Genomic DNA, 14478 nt, shown 5'->3' with positions numbered 1-14478 from the left:
CGACTAGAAACCCAAATTCTACTTGGGCCAGGATGCAGGCCCGCTAGCCCAGTAGGCCCAACAGGGCATCGCAGCAGAGGTAGGCCTAGAAGGCCTGCTTAAGAGAGGAGCTCGAGACAGCAGCGACGGCGGGGCTTATAAGTAGGTGCGATTGCCCCTCGACTAGCAAGGTGGGACTAAACTTCTGCGCCCCTCGCCTGGCAATGCACACCCTTTAGTACCGGGTCGTGGCTCCAACGGTATTAAAGGGGGGCCTTTAGTACCGGTTGGTGCCACGCCCCGGTACTAAAGGGGGTGCGGTTCCCGCCGGTTCGCCTGGCCAAAACAGACCTTTAGTACCGGTTGGTGGCTCCAACCGGTACTAACGGTGGGTTCTATATAAGAAAACACTTCAAAAAAAATTGTCAGTTTCTCATCTTCTTTCTCCTCTGCCCCGTCGCCGCCGCCCCTCGTCGCCGCCCTCGTCGCCGTCCCCGTCGCCGTCCGTCGCCGTCGCCGTCCCCGTCGCCGCGCCCCGTCCCGTCCTCCCGTCGTCCCCGCCCGGCCCGTCCCCGTCCCCGTCGTCGCCGCCCCGTCCCCGTCCCCGCCCCCCGTCGTCGCGCCTCGCCGGCGAGCTCTTGCCCCGGCCGCCAACCACACACACACATTGTTATAGAATTGTTAGCAATCTTTCTGTTTTTTAGTTATAGAATTATTAGAAATGTTAGTTTTAGTTATAGAAATGTTAGTTATATAGAAATATTAGAAATGTTAGTTATATAGAAATGTTTTTTAGTTATAGAAATATTAGAAATGTTAGTTTTAGTTATAGAAATATTAGAAATGTTAGTTTTAGTTATAACATTTAGAATTTGCATATATGAAATCACAATCCATCATTTAAAAAATGTTACTTTACTTTTGCGGCATATAGTATTTGTTGTCGACGATGCCCGGCCCGCATCCTCGCCGTTGACCCGTTCGCGACGACGTCCTGCTTTAGAGGACCCATGTCCGGGATTGGGATCCGTCGGGCTGGCACTGGGAGGTGATACCTTCAGGGGCGCGACGCTTGCTGAGGAACCCGGCCCCGGGTCCCGTTGTCGACCCTCATCTCCTTTGGTGGCGTTCGCGTGTGCCACTTTCGGTGCAGAGGGAGCCGGCCCCGCCGGAGATGGTACGTCGCCGTGTCAGGGAGGAGGATGAGCACGTCCATCGCTACATGGCTGCTATGGACGTCAGGTTCTCCAATACTTGGCAGGTTCTTTGGGGAGATCATCCGAGCTATGATCCAGTGATGGTTCCTTCACTTTGGTTGTCCACCGCCTAGATTACTCTCTAGTATTCGATCTTTATTAGCTAGCTAGCTAGCTAGTGATGTATTCGATATATAATATTCGAGATGATTTATTCAAGATTATATATATTATTCGAGACGATGTATTCGAGATTATGTCTATTATTCGAGACGACATATTCTAGATTATATTCGATGATGCTTATTATGTACTATGATTGATTCAGCTTTTCCTTATTAATTGATTGCATCCATGCATTGCAATTTGAATATATTTCTTTTGGATTAGAGGGAGAAGAGGCCCTATTCAATATCATACGCAATCCTCGCGGGCCAGATGATGATCAGAATGAAGAAGATTATGACGGCTCCGAATATCTAAACAACACCGGGGAGGGTGATATGATATTCGATCGCAATGACCGAATTGATGAAGTCATAAACTATGAACATGACGAAGAAAATGTTGATCTTGAAACAACAAAGACCGGCGAGGTATATATATTTATATAAGCAGGCATCTGGTGATCATCACATGTTTTAAATGACTTGAAGATATATTAAAGAATCGATCTTTCTTCTTTCAGCCATTCGGATCGAGCAAATCTTCAGGCAACAGGAAACGAGACCCAAACAAAAAGTTGAAGGAGGGCGTAAAGTACAATATCGAGACCATCAAATCTAATGGCGAACCATTAGCGCCTAAGAAGATTGCGGACAAGTTAATTCGTCAGTGCGGAGTTCTTGTGAAGGACCAACTCCTGATCTCCCTTCAAGAATGGAGAGAGCCAGCAAAGCCACGTTCCGGAGTTACTTTTGTCGACGAACATATGTTTTTGCAATATTTTTCAAAAATTAAAACAACAGAAAAAACAAAAAAAAGAATACAAAACAGGGAAAGACGAATTAACAAGGAATCTAGATGGGACGGCCCATTCATAACGATGCCCTACTAACGCGAGCGCACACTCCTTCTCAAGGGAGCTCCTAATTGGGGAAAATCTTATCTGCCGCATTTTGCGGCACATTGTCGACCGATCGCACAGCCTCTCGATACAATGGGCCGACCCATCTGAGCGTGCAAGGAGCACAGGTTTTCTGAACCTTCCGGAAGGTCCCTGATAGGTTTTGGGAAACTGCTAGAAGGTTCCCAAACCCTTTTTTAATTTTTCTTGTTTTCCGCTTTTGTATGGTTTTTTTTCTCGTTTGTCTGTTTCCTTTTATTTCTCCTTTTCGCCTCCTTTTAATTTTTTTCCTTTTTCAAGTTGAATTCCCTTTTTCATATTTTTCGAAAAATTCCAACTTTTTCAGATTTTCAAAAAATGTTTGATTTACCAAAAATTTACAGGAATTTCAAAGAATGTTCTTGTTTTGAAAACTTGGTCAAAAATTTAAAGGAAATCCAAAAAGGTACTTTTTTAAAAAATAATTCAAAAATTGGAAAAAAAATTAATGGTTCAAAAAATTTTGTGGTCTCAAAATTTGGGTCAGAAATTTAAAAAGTTTTGTATTTCAGAAAAATATTCAAGAGTCATAAAAATGTTCGTGGTTTCTTACTTTTCTCGGAATTTCATGAAGCGTTCTATTTTTAAACAATTGTTCACAAATTAAAAAAATTGTTTCGTGGTTTCAATTTTTTGTTTGGAATATCAGATATGTTCGGTTTTCAAATATATGTTGAAAAATTCAAAAAATATTCGCGGTTCCAAAATTTGTTTGGAATTTTATAATTTGTTCAGAAATTCAAAAAATATTCATTTTTTCAAAAACAATTTCGGCTATTTCAAATTATGTTCCTGTCTCTGAAAATTTGTTCAAAAATTCAAAAAAGTTCACACTAGTTCAAATTTTGTTCACTACACAAACTAATTTGGGTCTTGTTCCGGTTCGGAATAGTAGCTCAGTCTGGTTTAGTTCTTTGAGATATTGACTGCTCTACTGCCATGGGTACTGGTCCAGTGAGGTGGCTATGAGCCTATGATACGCGGTCGCAAGCAGTAGTTTCCCTGTTCGAATTCTCGAATCCCTGCCGCCCAGTGTTTTTTGATATTTTTGGTGATGCGATACGGCTCAATGGGCCGGCCCAGTCAGGTGCTGTCCTGTGCGTGCTGCCGCCAATTTGACGCAACGAGCATCAAATAGAGGTTCCCCCTAATTGGCGCTCTTTGTGCTAGTTAGCGGGCGCGACAATGTCTCGCTGCAAGCAAGACAAAGTCAGCTCTCGCTGAAGGCGCCGGCCTAAATAGGCCGGCCCAGCTCACGCGAGGCCACGGCCTCTTTTTTTGTATGTTTGACATTTTGTTTTTTTGTTTTGACTTTTGTTTACACTTCCGAATCTTCTAAACAGATACTCGTAATGGTTTGAAAAATGTTAATCATACATTTGATTTTTTTAATGTGTATAGAAACAATGTTGACCATGTATATGAAAAATGTATATAAGAAATATACAATGTCTGTGAAAAAGCTCATCATGTATTCAAAATATGTTAACCAGGTATTTGAAAAAACGTTAAAAATAATTTAAAAAATGATAATCAAGTGTTCGAAGAATGTTGGATGTATATAGAAAAAATGGTGATTATGTATTGAAAAAATGATGAAATCATTTGATCACGTATGTGAAAATGCTAAGCATTTAAAAAATGTTAAACAAGTATTTCAAAAATGTTAATCAAGCATTTGGAAGATATAAAATCTGTTTAGAGAAATGTTGATCATGGATTCCATATTTTTTTAATCTTGCATTTGATAAATGTTGATGAAGCATTTGATAAATGTTTAAATTTGCATAGAAATAATGTTGACCATGTACTAGAAAAATGTTAATAAAGCATTTGAAAATTTAAAGTGTGAATGGAAATTTTTTTGATCGGGTATTCAAAAAAGTTTTCAAAAACATGTATTTAAGAAAAATGTTGAATGTGTATATAAAAATGTTGACCATGTATTAAAAAGATGTTAACAGTCTATTCAGAAAAATGTTCAAAAACATGTATTTAATAAACTAGAGATGATGTATTTTAAAAATGATAATGTGTATGAAAAATTCATATGTACACTAAAAATGTGTATTGTGTACTGATAAATCCTGCCAGAAACAAAAGAAAAATAAAGAAAACCAAGTTAAAACAAAAACCAAATAAAGAAAACAAAGAAACCCAACTAAACCGAAAAAAATGAGAAAACCGTCTAAAAATTGTGTATAGTGTAGTAAACCATTCAAAAAAGGAAAACTATAGTGTAATCAAGAATACCGATGAAAAAAGAAAAAAAATCATAGTATATGGAAGAAAAGAGAAAAAAAAAGAAGAAAACCGATGAATAAATAAAGAATCGAAGAAAAACGAAAAAAATCATGAAATGAAAATAACTAAAGAGAAGAACCATGGAAGAAAACTAAAGTAAAAAACAAAAAAAACCAGCAAAGAAAACAAAGAGAAAAATAAGAAAAATGTATAGAAACTGAGGATTGTGCCCTCGCCTCGCGCTGAGGATTAGGCCTTGTACAATGGGAGGTGCTTAGAGAGATGCTGTGCCTATTTCTACACGAGAAACGCTTAGTTAAGCGTCTATCCTGTACAAATAAGCACCGATGCTTAAGGAAAGTCTGCTTTATTTCTCTAAGCACCTCCCCTAAGTACCTCCCATTGTACAAGGCCTTATGCTGGTTCGGTTCCCTATGGACTTTGATGTAATTTCCTTTCTTTATGGGGTGCGCTGTACCACTGCTTTTGTTTAATATAGTCTAGGGTCCTTTTCGCCAAAAAAAGTGATGAAACAAGAAAAAAAAACGGAGAGAGGCGAGCGAACTATCGATCAAATGCACTCAGCGAAGGAAAAAACCCCGAAAAAACAGGCCCGACCAGTAGCTATGCTAAAAAGCTTCAACGCGAGTATCTTCCATCTCGCATAACGCAAGATATAGTCAGTTAACGGGCTTCCATTCGCACGGTCGCTAGCATGAGTTGGCCCACCAGCGCACGAGCTCGCTCGGGAAATTCCCCAAATGGTTGTACTGCTGACGCTTGCTCGAAAAATGTTCCAGAAAACTTTTTTTCAATTGTTGAATTCTGAAAACAAAATAAAAAAAACATCAAGAAAAGTTCAGCAATTCAAAAAATTTGACCAATTTTGAAAAACGTTCAGGAACTTGAAACAAAGTTCACCAAATTTGCAAAAAGATCGTGCATTTCAAAAGGAAAAAGGAAAAATGAAAAATAAAATAAATCTAAAGAAAATAGAAAATAATGCAGGATAAAGGAAAGAGAGAAAAGGAAAAGAAAAAATAGAACAAGAAAAGAAAAGAAAAGAAAAACCAAACAAGAGCGGTCCAGTAAAAACATTAATTAATCAGAAAAAACAAGAAAACCCGGGATGAGGTTTCTCCCATTCCACCCTTACATGGGCCGGCCAAGCCGAGAGCGCCTTTAGCCCAGTTAACGAAATGCATTCCACCCTTGGATGGTCCGGCCGAGGTAAGAACGCCTTTAGCGCCAGCTAACGAAATGCATGTTAACGGGCGCTGAAGGTGCCGAAGAGAAAATGCCCTCGGTCTCACACTAGACGGGACATAGTCGCTTCGTGCAGGGTAGGGGCGCGTCTATAACTCACTTATAGTGAGATACGCCATCGCCTTGCCTGAAGTGTTGTGTTCATGGACCGGACCAGTAATGCTATTGGTTCTATTCTTTTTCTGTTAGTTCACTTCGTCTCATTTTTTTCATTTCATTTTTCTATTTTTGTCATATTTAAAAGAAATACATATATTTCACAAGGAATCATTCCAGTTTTTAAAGTATAATATAGCTTAAAAATGTTTCCTATGTATAAAAACATGTACAATATGTATGAAAAAAGTTGACATAAAAACATATATCTGAAAAATGGCAATCATATATGTAACACTGAAATACGTCTAGATACATTTGTTTTAGCGTCAATTAACATAAGATGAAGACAATATTTGAAAAATGATAATGTATATAAGAAAAATATTTCTTATGTATACCAAAAATGTAAAATCTGTGCCAAAATAGTACACATCAAACATATAGCTAAATTAATATTAATCATATATTTGAAAAATGTAAACAAGTATAGAAAAATGTTTCTACTGTATATGAAAAATGTACAATCCATATGATAAAAAGTAGCCCTCAAACCCATATTACGAAAACAATTTATTGATGTATGTAAGAAACGATAAGCATGTACACCATCCGTTTCAAAATACTTGTTGTGGTTTTAGTTTGAATTTAAACTAAAACCACCAAGTATTTTGGAATGGAAGGCCGCAACGAGTGCCTTCCACTTACGACGTCCAGAAAGCATGTTCCTCCTTTTGGAAGGCAAAGACAACCGTTGCATAGTGGCAGAGCTAACTTCAGACTTCATTTGCTGGCACAGGAGCAGAAGCGTAGGCGCTGTCTTTAGATGTAGTTGTTGGTGCCGAAGGAGATGTAGTGGTTGGTAACATACGAGGATTATTGCCTGCGGTTGCTTCGTGGTGGTCATTTTTCTGAATAAGAAGATACGAGGAGACCACAAGGGCGACAACTACAAGAAATAGAAATGTCGCCTCCACGAAAACTGCGACACCTCCGACACCTCCGACACAACTACTATTCCCAACAGTTTTCTCCATAGATCCTTCAATCCCTAATAAGGCGCCTCCCAGGAAAGCTAGCATCGCTATGATCGCTAGGATCCTGCAAGTATACATGTATGGCATAGAGACCACATTAGTTAATACTACTTAAACAAACAATCCATCAAGTATATATATATTTTGTTAAACTTCAGTCTGAAAATTTTAAGCAAAGGTGTATTTTTTTAAAAAAAACCGCAGAGAACGAATGTTCTCCTGGGTCCCTGCTGCCTTCCAACACGACAGAGCCTGCACCATATAATTTTGACACACGGCCGTGCAGTCGTATGATCATGATGCATACATGACATTGACATGGCAACCTCAACCGTCACCGTGACAAATTAGGATGAAACGTGCGCGGAAAAGGCAGACCTCGAGAATCACCAACATAAAAGAGGGAGACGCGAATACTCGCTATTTTCACCTTAGAGTCAATGGCCGGAGGAGGAAAAACCTTATTCACCGCCTAAAGCATAGCCAAGGTTGGGTGACAGACCATGATCACAAGAAATCTATTGTTCACTCCCACTTCAATGCGATTTTGAAAAAGGGCGCTCCACGCTCCAAGACCATTAACTGGGCATCCATCCCACCCACTGGCATTGACCTTTCAGCGCTTGGTGATCCCATTTCGGAAGAGGAAGTCAGAGCTGCTGTCTTTTCTCTTTTTTCTGACAAAGCGCCAGGCCCGGACGGATTCACCGAAAAATTCTTCAAGAGTTGCTGGAATATTACTAAGGATGATATCATGCTAGTGATCAACAGCTTCTCCAACCTAAACGCCGGAAATCTGCACTGGCTCAATTCAGTGAATATCGCCCTCATTCCCAAGAAGGATGGTGCCGAGGACATCTCTGACTTCAGACCAATTAGCCTGATTCATGCCGTGGCCAAGCTCATTGCCAAAATTCTGGCCACTAGACTAGCCCCTCATATGAATGCCATTGTCTCCACTGCGCAAAGTGCCTTCATAAAAAAAGAAGCATCCATGACAACTTTATGTATGTTCGGAATCTGTCCAGAAAATTTCACCGCTCAAAGAAACCTATGCTTCTATTCAAATTAGACATCAAGAAGGCTTTCGACTCGGTTAGATGGGACTACTTGCTGGAGGTGCTAAATCATCATGGCTTCCCTACCCGCTTTCGTGACTGGGTCTCGGCACTTCTTTCCTCCACGTCCTCTAGAGTGTTGCTAAATGGTATTGCTGGTGACCCAATCAAACACGGTCAGGGTCTCAGGCAGGGGGATCCGTTTTCACCGCTCCTCTTCGTGCTTGCCATAGACCCCCTACATCATATTCTCAGCAAGGTCACAACCCAAGGAAAGCTACATCCCTTGCCCGAGAGACAACCGGGGAGAATTCGTGCCTCGCTCTATGCTGACGATGCTGCCATTTTCTGTGCCCCCATTATGGAGGATGTCCAATACCTTACCAACATACTTTCCTCCTTTGGTGAATCTACTGGCCTCTCCACAAACTGCACCAAAAGTTCTGTGGTACCCATCAGATGTGCCAATGTGGACCTAGATGATGTTCTCCAGTCTTTCCCGGCTTGCCGCGCCTCCTTCCCGATCCGCTATCTTGGGCTCCCCCTCGCGGTCAAAAGATTAAAGAGGGTGCATCTCCAACCTTTGGAAGACAAGGCTGCGGGCAAATTGGCACCTTGGAGAGGAAGGCACGTTGCTATTGCGGGTCGTATGACCTTGGTGAAGGCAGTCCTTACGGCGGTGGCCATTTATCACATCACGCCGCTCGACATCCCGGTGGAGGTTATAAAAGCGATTGACAAGTTGCGGCGTGCCTACCTCTGGGCAGGATCTGACTCGGTTAGTGGCAGCAAGTGCAACATTAATTGGGAGCATGTCTGCAAGCCAAAGGAGTATGGGGGCCTTGGCATTTTGCACCTTTGCAAATTTGTTGCTGCCCTCCGGCTGAGGTGGCTATGGCTTGAGTGGAATGACCCACCTCGTGCGTGGTGTGGATTGGGGACGCCTTGCACGACTTCCGACCGCGACCTTTTCGCGGTCTTGACTGAGGTCAAGATCGGCGATGGACAGAAGGCTTCCTTCTGGGAATCTTCTTGGCTTCAGGGCGTTAGGCCCAAAGATATTGCGCCAAAGATTTTCGATATTTCACGCAAGAAAGGTGTTACGGTTGCCACGGCCTTAAGGGATGGGCACTGGATAGCACAAATCAACATTGACGCTGGCCTCACTCTAGAACACCTTCAACAATTCTTGGCCCTTTGGGAGAAGCTAGCGACTGTGGCCATTCAGCCGGGTGTCCAGGACTCCATATTGTGGAAGTCAACCAATGATGGGAAGTACTCTGCAAAGTCTGCTTATTTGGCGCAGTTTCATGACCTCCCGCTCTCAAGTTTGCCTGCTGCGGTTTGGAAGGCGTGGGCTCCCCCCAAATGCAAATTTTTCGCGTGGCTCGTTATCCACAACAGAGTTTGGACGGTTGATAGGCTTCAGAGAAGAGGATGGCCAAATTGTGACAAATGCCCACTCTGCAGTCAGGTGCAAGAATCTGCAGCACACCTGATCTTCAAGTGTCGTTTCTCTGTTCGGATTTGGAATGCGGTCTTCTCATGGCTCGGGCTTGCTATCCGCACGGCTCCGTGGCTCCTGTTCGATTCGGTGAAATCTTGGTGGGATGCGGTTCTCTCTGATAATACACTCCCGATGAAGGCCCTATCTTCCCTGTTACTTCTTGTGGGATGGGAGATATGGAATGAAAGGAATGCTCGTGTCTTCAGGAGCAAAGCGGCGCCGGTGGCGATTGTCATGCGACGCATCAAAGATGAAGTTTCGATTTGGGCCACTGCAGGCGCTAAGCATTTGCGTAATGTAATACCGCGAGAGTAACTGTTTTGCTTTTCCGCCGCTTGGCAATGTCTGTTCTGAAACCTTTTCTTATTAAATGAAAATGGCAAGTCTTTTGCCTTGTTTCAAAAAAAAAAGACAAATTAGGATGACATGCAGCGATTTGAATTGTGAGTTGCCTAAGGGCATGTATAGTGATTGATAAAGTAGTCTTATCTTAAATCCGTCAAGTCATCTTGACATGACAATAAAAATGGTGTACAACAAGTTATACCTAAATATGTGATGAAAGATATTGTTGCTAACAGAACATATCTTAATTAAGAGAAAGCAAACCTTTTCTCTCTCATTAATCTCAATAATTATCCTACATGACACATTGACACTTTTAATATAGTATCATTGTATATGTCTTAAGTTCATGGACCCTCTTGCGTGATTTTCTACCAGATGGACTGTTCTGTACCTAGGTTTCAAGTTTAGCGCCCATGGTGGAATTTCCTCCTTTTTCTAAAAAAATCATACAATATTAATTTTAGTGTCAAGTGTTTTTTTTCCTGAAGATGATATTTTCCTTGACTACTGACACAAAGCAGCTGGACCCTAAAAAAAAGACAGAAAGCAGCTGAGATATGGAGCTTTCAGTGACAAAATTATTTACGTACCATGAGATGACATAGAAAACGACGGCGGCGATGCGATTGGCCCTCTTAGGATTCTGCCATGCCCCACAGCAGCCGATGGCTATGCTGGCGAGAATCTGTGTCGTTAGCGCCAGCACGGCCGCCACGACGCCGCAAGCGGTCGCCGGCGATCGCTCGTACTTACACACGCTGCGGTCATCGTGGTCATCCTGATAGCTTCTCTGCATGAATGAGTGCACACAGTTAAGAAGAATCACCAAAATTACTATCAACTACTGTACAACTAGATTATTGGTTGGCCGGAGGTTGCAACCGAGGAAGAGATAATATCGCGTGCATACCAGTCCCAAGAAAACCGCGCTGATGACCCCGAAGATGACAGTCATCACGGCGGCGACGGTGGTCGCCACAACTATACCTTTCTTCCCCATGGATGATCACACTACACTCCTAATCAGGGCAGATGAGTTGGATAGTGCATTAGGCGCAAACACATGCATATAGATGAATGAACAAGTGCAGGAATACAATGGTAGCTCAAATATGATTACTCGACGACGGGCTAACTCATGCATGACATGAAGATTATCAATCGCATCAATTGCTCCATTTCTTTGTAATAAGCTATATAAAGTTGATAGATATATACATACACTACTCTCTTCGATCCCGATTAACTACCGCAACTCTAATACAAAGTATATATGATTAAGTTGCGCCTAGCAAACAGGTTTGTCGAGGATTCACGCGGCCCAAGTGGAGTGGTGTCAAGAATTCCCGCCTCTCCAAGCATGGCGAAAACGAGCGGGCCAGGTCGTGGGCTCAGAAAAATCCTCACTTAAATCACGGAATAAACATCAAGAGAGACACCCCCAAAGACACTCAGACCAAAGCACATATTACATATTCCCTTCGTTCCTAAATATAAGATTTTTCAGAGATTTTAATATAGACTACATACGAGACAAAATAAGTGAATCTACACACTAAAATATGTTTATATACATCGGTTTATAGTTTCTATTGAAATCTTCAAAAAGCCTTATATTTAAAAACGGAGGGAGTAGTTAAATTCCATCAGACACGATGGGGAAGCACCGCGAGCAAAGAAAACTCCAGAGCTTGTGAACTGATGAACACAATGCGGGGATAAATAGAGTGAGAATCATGCGCTGCGGCTTCGCAAGAACTGATGAACTGAAAGCAAATCGCCCGGAGCACCAAACTAGCAGGAAAAGAGGAGGGAAGGAGGAGCAGAGGAATCCTTACGTTAGCTCCAAGTCGACGGCCCAAATCAAGCAAGCGACTGCTGCCCACACCCCACAGAGCCCTACACCACCAAGCGACCAGCGAAATGAGAGGACGGCAGGGCAGAGCGCCGGAGTAGGATTATGGTTCAGAGGTGTGAATGGATCCTCGACACAAAAATCCAACCAATACTATCACTAATAAATAGTGTGGAGAGATAAAGCAATGATAAACAAGTGGATAGCTTCCTACAAAAAAGTGGATAGGATGGGAACTTATCTGCAGTTCATGACTCAAGTACGTTTCCGGAAAGAAAGGATCAGAACGAGCGGAATATTCAAGGGTCCGCATCCAGCATTACTCAGAGGTTGGCGAGTGCCTCTCTTGCTAGCTGCTTCTGTCGAGACCTCCGGAGACGCACATACGCGTGCATATATGCGTGGTGATGCACGCGTGTACGTGTCGGCCGGGCCGCCGGAGATACTCAAGGCTTGCAGGTAGCAGGGACCGGCCGGTGGATTCATATCAACGTCGCCGCCAGGGTAACATGACAAAAGTTAGTCTTGACAGAGGCGAAAAATACTGACGATAGATACTTTGTGCTTTGCCGACGTCACTACTTGGCCGAGCCCGCCCGTCAGACTGAGTTGGCAGAAAAGAGCCACGCAGGCAAAATAAAACCTTCCACGTCTTCTTCTTCTTCCTCCTCTTCCTCTCTCTCCTTTGCATTTCATCAAACACCCCATGCACAGAGTAGCACGACGAGGAGAGATGGAGGCTGGGTGCGGAGGTGGCGGACACGGGACCCTCAAACCCTATTGCATCGGCGTCAAGCAGGAACCATTGGGTGGAGCCATCTCTTGCCGTCCTGCCTTAACGGAGTTGTACAGGCTCGCGCCGCCGTCGCTCAGTGTGGTACTCCCGCGGCTCGCGCTTGCACACGGTTCGGCCGGCGCCACACTTATCCGCTGATTACTCAGTCACGTCTTAGCCCCTTTTTTTTTAGAAAAGGAGGAATCACCCCCGGCCTCTGCATCTGGGGATGCATGCGGCCATATTATTTATTATTCACAAAGACCTTACAAGGTAATACAACAGTAAGCCCGAGGCCATCATCTAGACGACACCTGTCGCTACTCCTATCCCCTTGATGAAGGTGTGCCGAATGTCCGGGCCAAATACCAAACAGACATCGCACGAAAGCCTAACATCTAACTCCGGATGCCCCATCCAAGCCACATAGGCGGGACTGGGTAACACTCTGGTCCGGCGCACTCTCAGTGAGTACCACACACACACGCTGCAAAGGGCCATCACCTCCGTCTTCCCTCGATCCATCCTCAAAGCATGTACTGACGCATCGACCTTGTCAGGCCACTCTGCTATCGACGCCACCACGACGCCAGACAATGTCAACCTCCTGCGCGTGTCCCTCGCCACACATCTGACGTCAAGCCTCCACTGCTCCATGCCGTCGAGAACCGCCGCCATGAATATGTAGAAAGAAACACCGCTCCACCGCAGATGCCATCCGCTGGTCCCTCGAGCCCGAGTGCATCTCCAAGAATGCCGCCCCCAAAGGGGTAACGACACATGAATGTCGCCGTCATCTGATCAACTGATTTAGGGTTTCCCCCGGAGGTATTGGGTGGGGTTGGGAACTTCACCTCGATGATGCCTTCATGAAGGAAACGATGATAAGAGCATCATCATCACCGGCTCCGGCCAATGACCGAAGACCAAGTTTTCACCCGGATCCATTCCAAGAAATCCACCCGACAACCTGTGCACTGTCTCGACCGCCTTCAAAGCCCCAGATCTAGCCGCCTAGATCCGGCGACCAACCACAACAGCAGTGCCACCGTAGGAGCCCTGGCGCACCAGCCACTGTCTGAATGCGCCACCACTGGAGCCTGGGAGGAGGGCTCCCACCCCACCTCGCCAAACCGCGAGAGCCGCCGGGATGGATCCCGCACACTCATCACCGTCTCTGATCTGAAGCCGATGCAGATCCGCCTTGGATATGGACTACACCACGCCATGCCGCCGCGGGAAGCCTGAGCTTCACCAGCCGCCACCTTCCAGGGCCGCCGCCCCGGGATCCAGCCGCCGCCGACAGGACGCGCCGCCCACATGCAGCAGACCAGAGGAGCCCCCGATCCAGATCTTGACCGAGAAGCGCACCACGGCCGCCCCGCGCCGGCACGCCCCGCCTGGCTGCGGATCTGCAGCCACCCGCGCCTCCATGCCAGAGAGCCGCCATCCGGCCGCCCCGGACGCATCCGCGCCGCGCCGCCCTGCATGGCTGCGCGCATCCGCGCGAGGGCACTGCCCCGCGCCAGCACCACACCGCACCGAAGGGGGGAGGGCCCGCCGCCGCCGACGCCGGCCGGGCTTTGCCCGGCGGCGCGAGCCGGCGGCGGCGGGGAGGAGGGGACGGGGAAGGGTTGGAGGCGGCGGCGCGTGAGATCGCCCCCCCCCGCTGATTACTCAGTCACGTCTCAGCCCCTAACAGCTATACAGCTCGGCCATGCAACGGCATACGCGCGTACATGCATGTTTCTCATCTGGCGGATGCTCACACATGCACCCATTTTCTCCACCCTGACTAGCTCAACTAACTAACTAATCTCAAATACATGCATGAACGTATTAATGCGACAAAATGAACATGATGAATGCCTAAATAACAAGGTTAACTTTATTAATCACCCCCTTAACCTTGTTATCGCTTATTCCTCTCCTGAAGCCCGTGGCTGCCGTTGTCGTCAGTGCAACACGGAGACGGCGGCCAATGCCATCTTGTTACGCCGATTGGCGCCGTC

The 14478-nt window shown here is 45.0% G+C and overlaps 1 protein-coding gene across 2 annotated transcripts; it reads right to left on the bottom strand.

Moving 5' to 3' along the window:
* Window positions 1-6328: 6328 nt before the first annotated feature.
* Window positions 6329-11971, bottom strand: LOC125506918. 2 transcript variants are annotated; one of them, XM_048671622.1, is made up of 4 exons: window positions 11675-11971; window positions 10747-10855; window positions 10427-10626; window positions 6329-6987 (listed from the first exon to the last, which is right to left on the bottom strand). In XM_048671622.1, the coding sequence occupies exons 2-4, from the start codon at window positions 10834-10836 to the stop codon at window positions 6663-6665; spliced, it is 615 nt and encodes a 204-aa protein (XP_048527579.1). In that variant the 5' UTR covers window positions 10837-10855; window positions 11675-11971; the 3' UTR covers window positions 6329-6662. The 2 variants fall into 2 exon arrangements, with proteins under 2 accessions (XP_048527579.1, XP_048527580.1); XM_048671623.1 differs by having other exon boundaries at window positions 10747-10847; window positions 11675-11968.
* Window positions 11972-14478: the final 2507 nt, after the last annotated feature.

This window comes from Triticum urartu, chromosome 5 (assembly GCF_003073215.2).
Source record: "Triticum urartu cultivar G1812 chromosome 5, Tu2.1, whole genome shotgun sequence".
Classification (NCBI taxonomy): Eukaryota; Viridiplantae; Streptophyta; class Magnoliopsida; order Poales; family Poaceae; genus Triticum; species Triticum urartu.
This window is presented reverse-complemented; position numbering and strand designations above follow the sequence as displayed.

Excerpts from the sequence above, each read along its gene's own strand:
- LOC125506918 (XM_048671622.1), bottom strand. The coding sequence starts at position 10,836 with ATGGGGAAGAAAGGTATAGTTGTGGCGACCACCGTCGCCGCCGTGATG. Across the intron at positions 10,627-10,746 it reads GCGCGGTTTTCTTGGGACTG|AGAAGCTATCAGGATGACCA; the intron begins GTATGCACGCGA and ends TCATTCATGCAG. Across the intron at positions 6,988-10,426 it reads GTTTTCTATGTCATCTCATG|GATCCTAGCGATCATAGCGA; the intron begins GTACGTAAATAA and ends GTATACTTGCAG.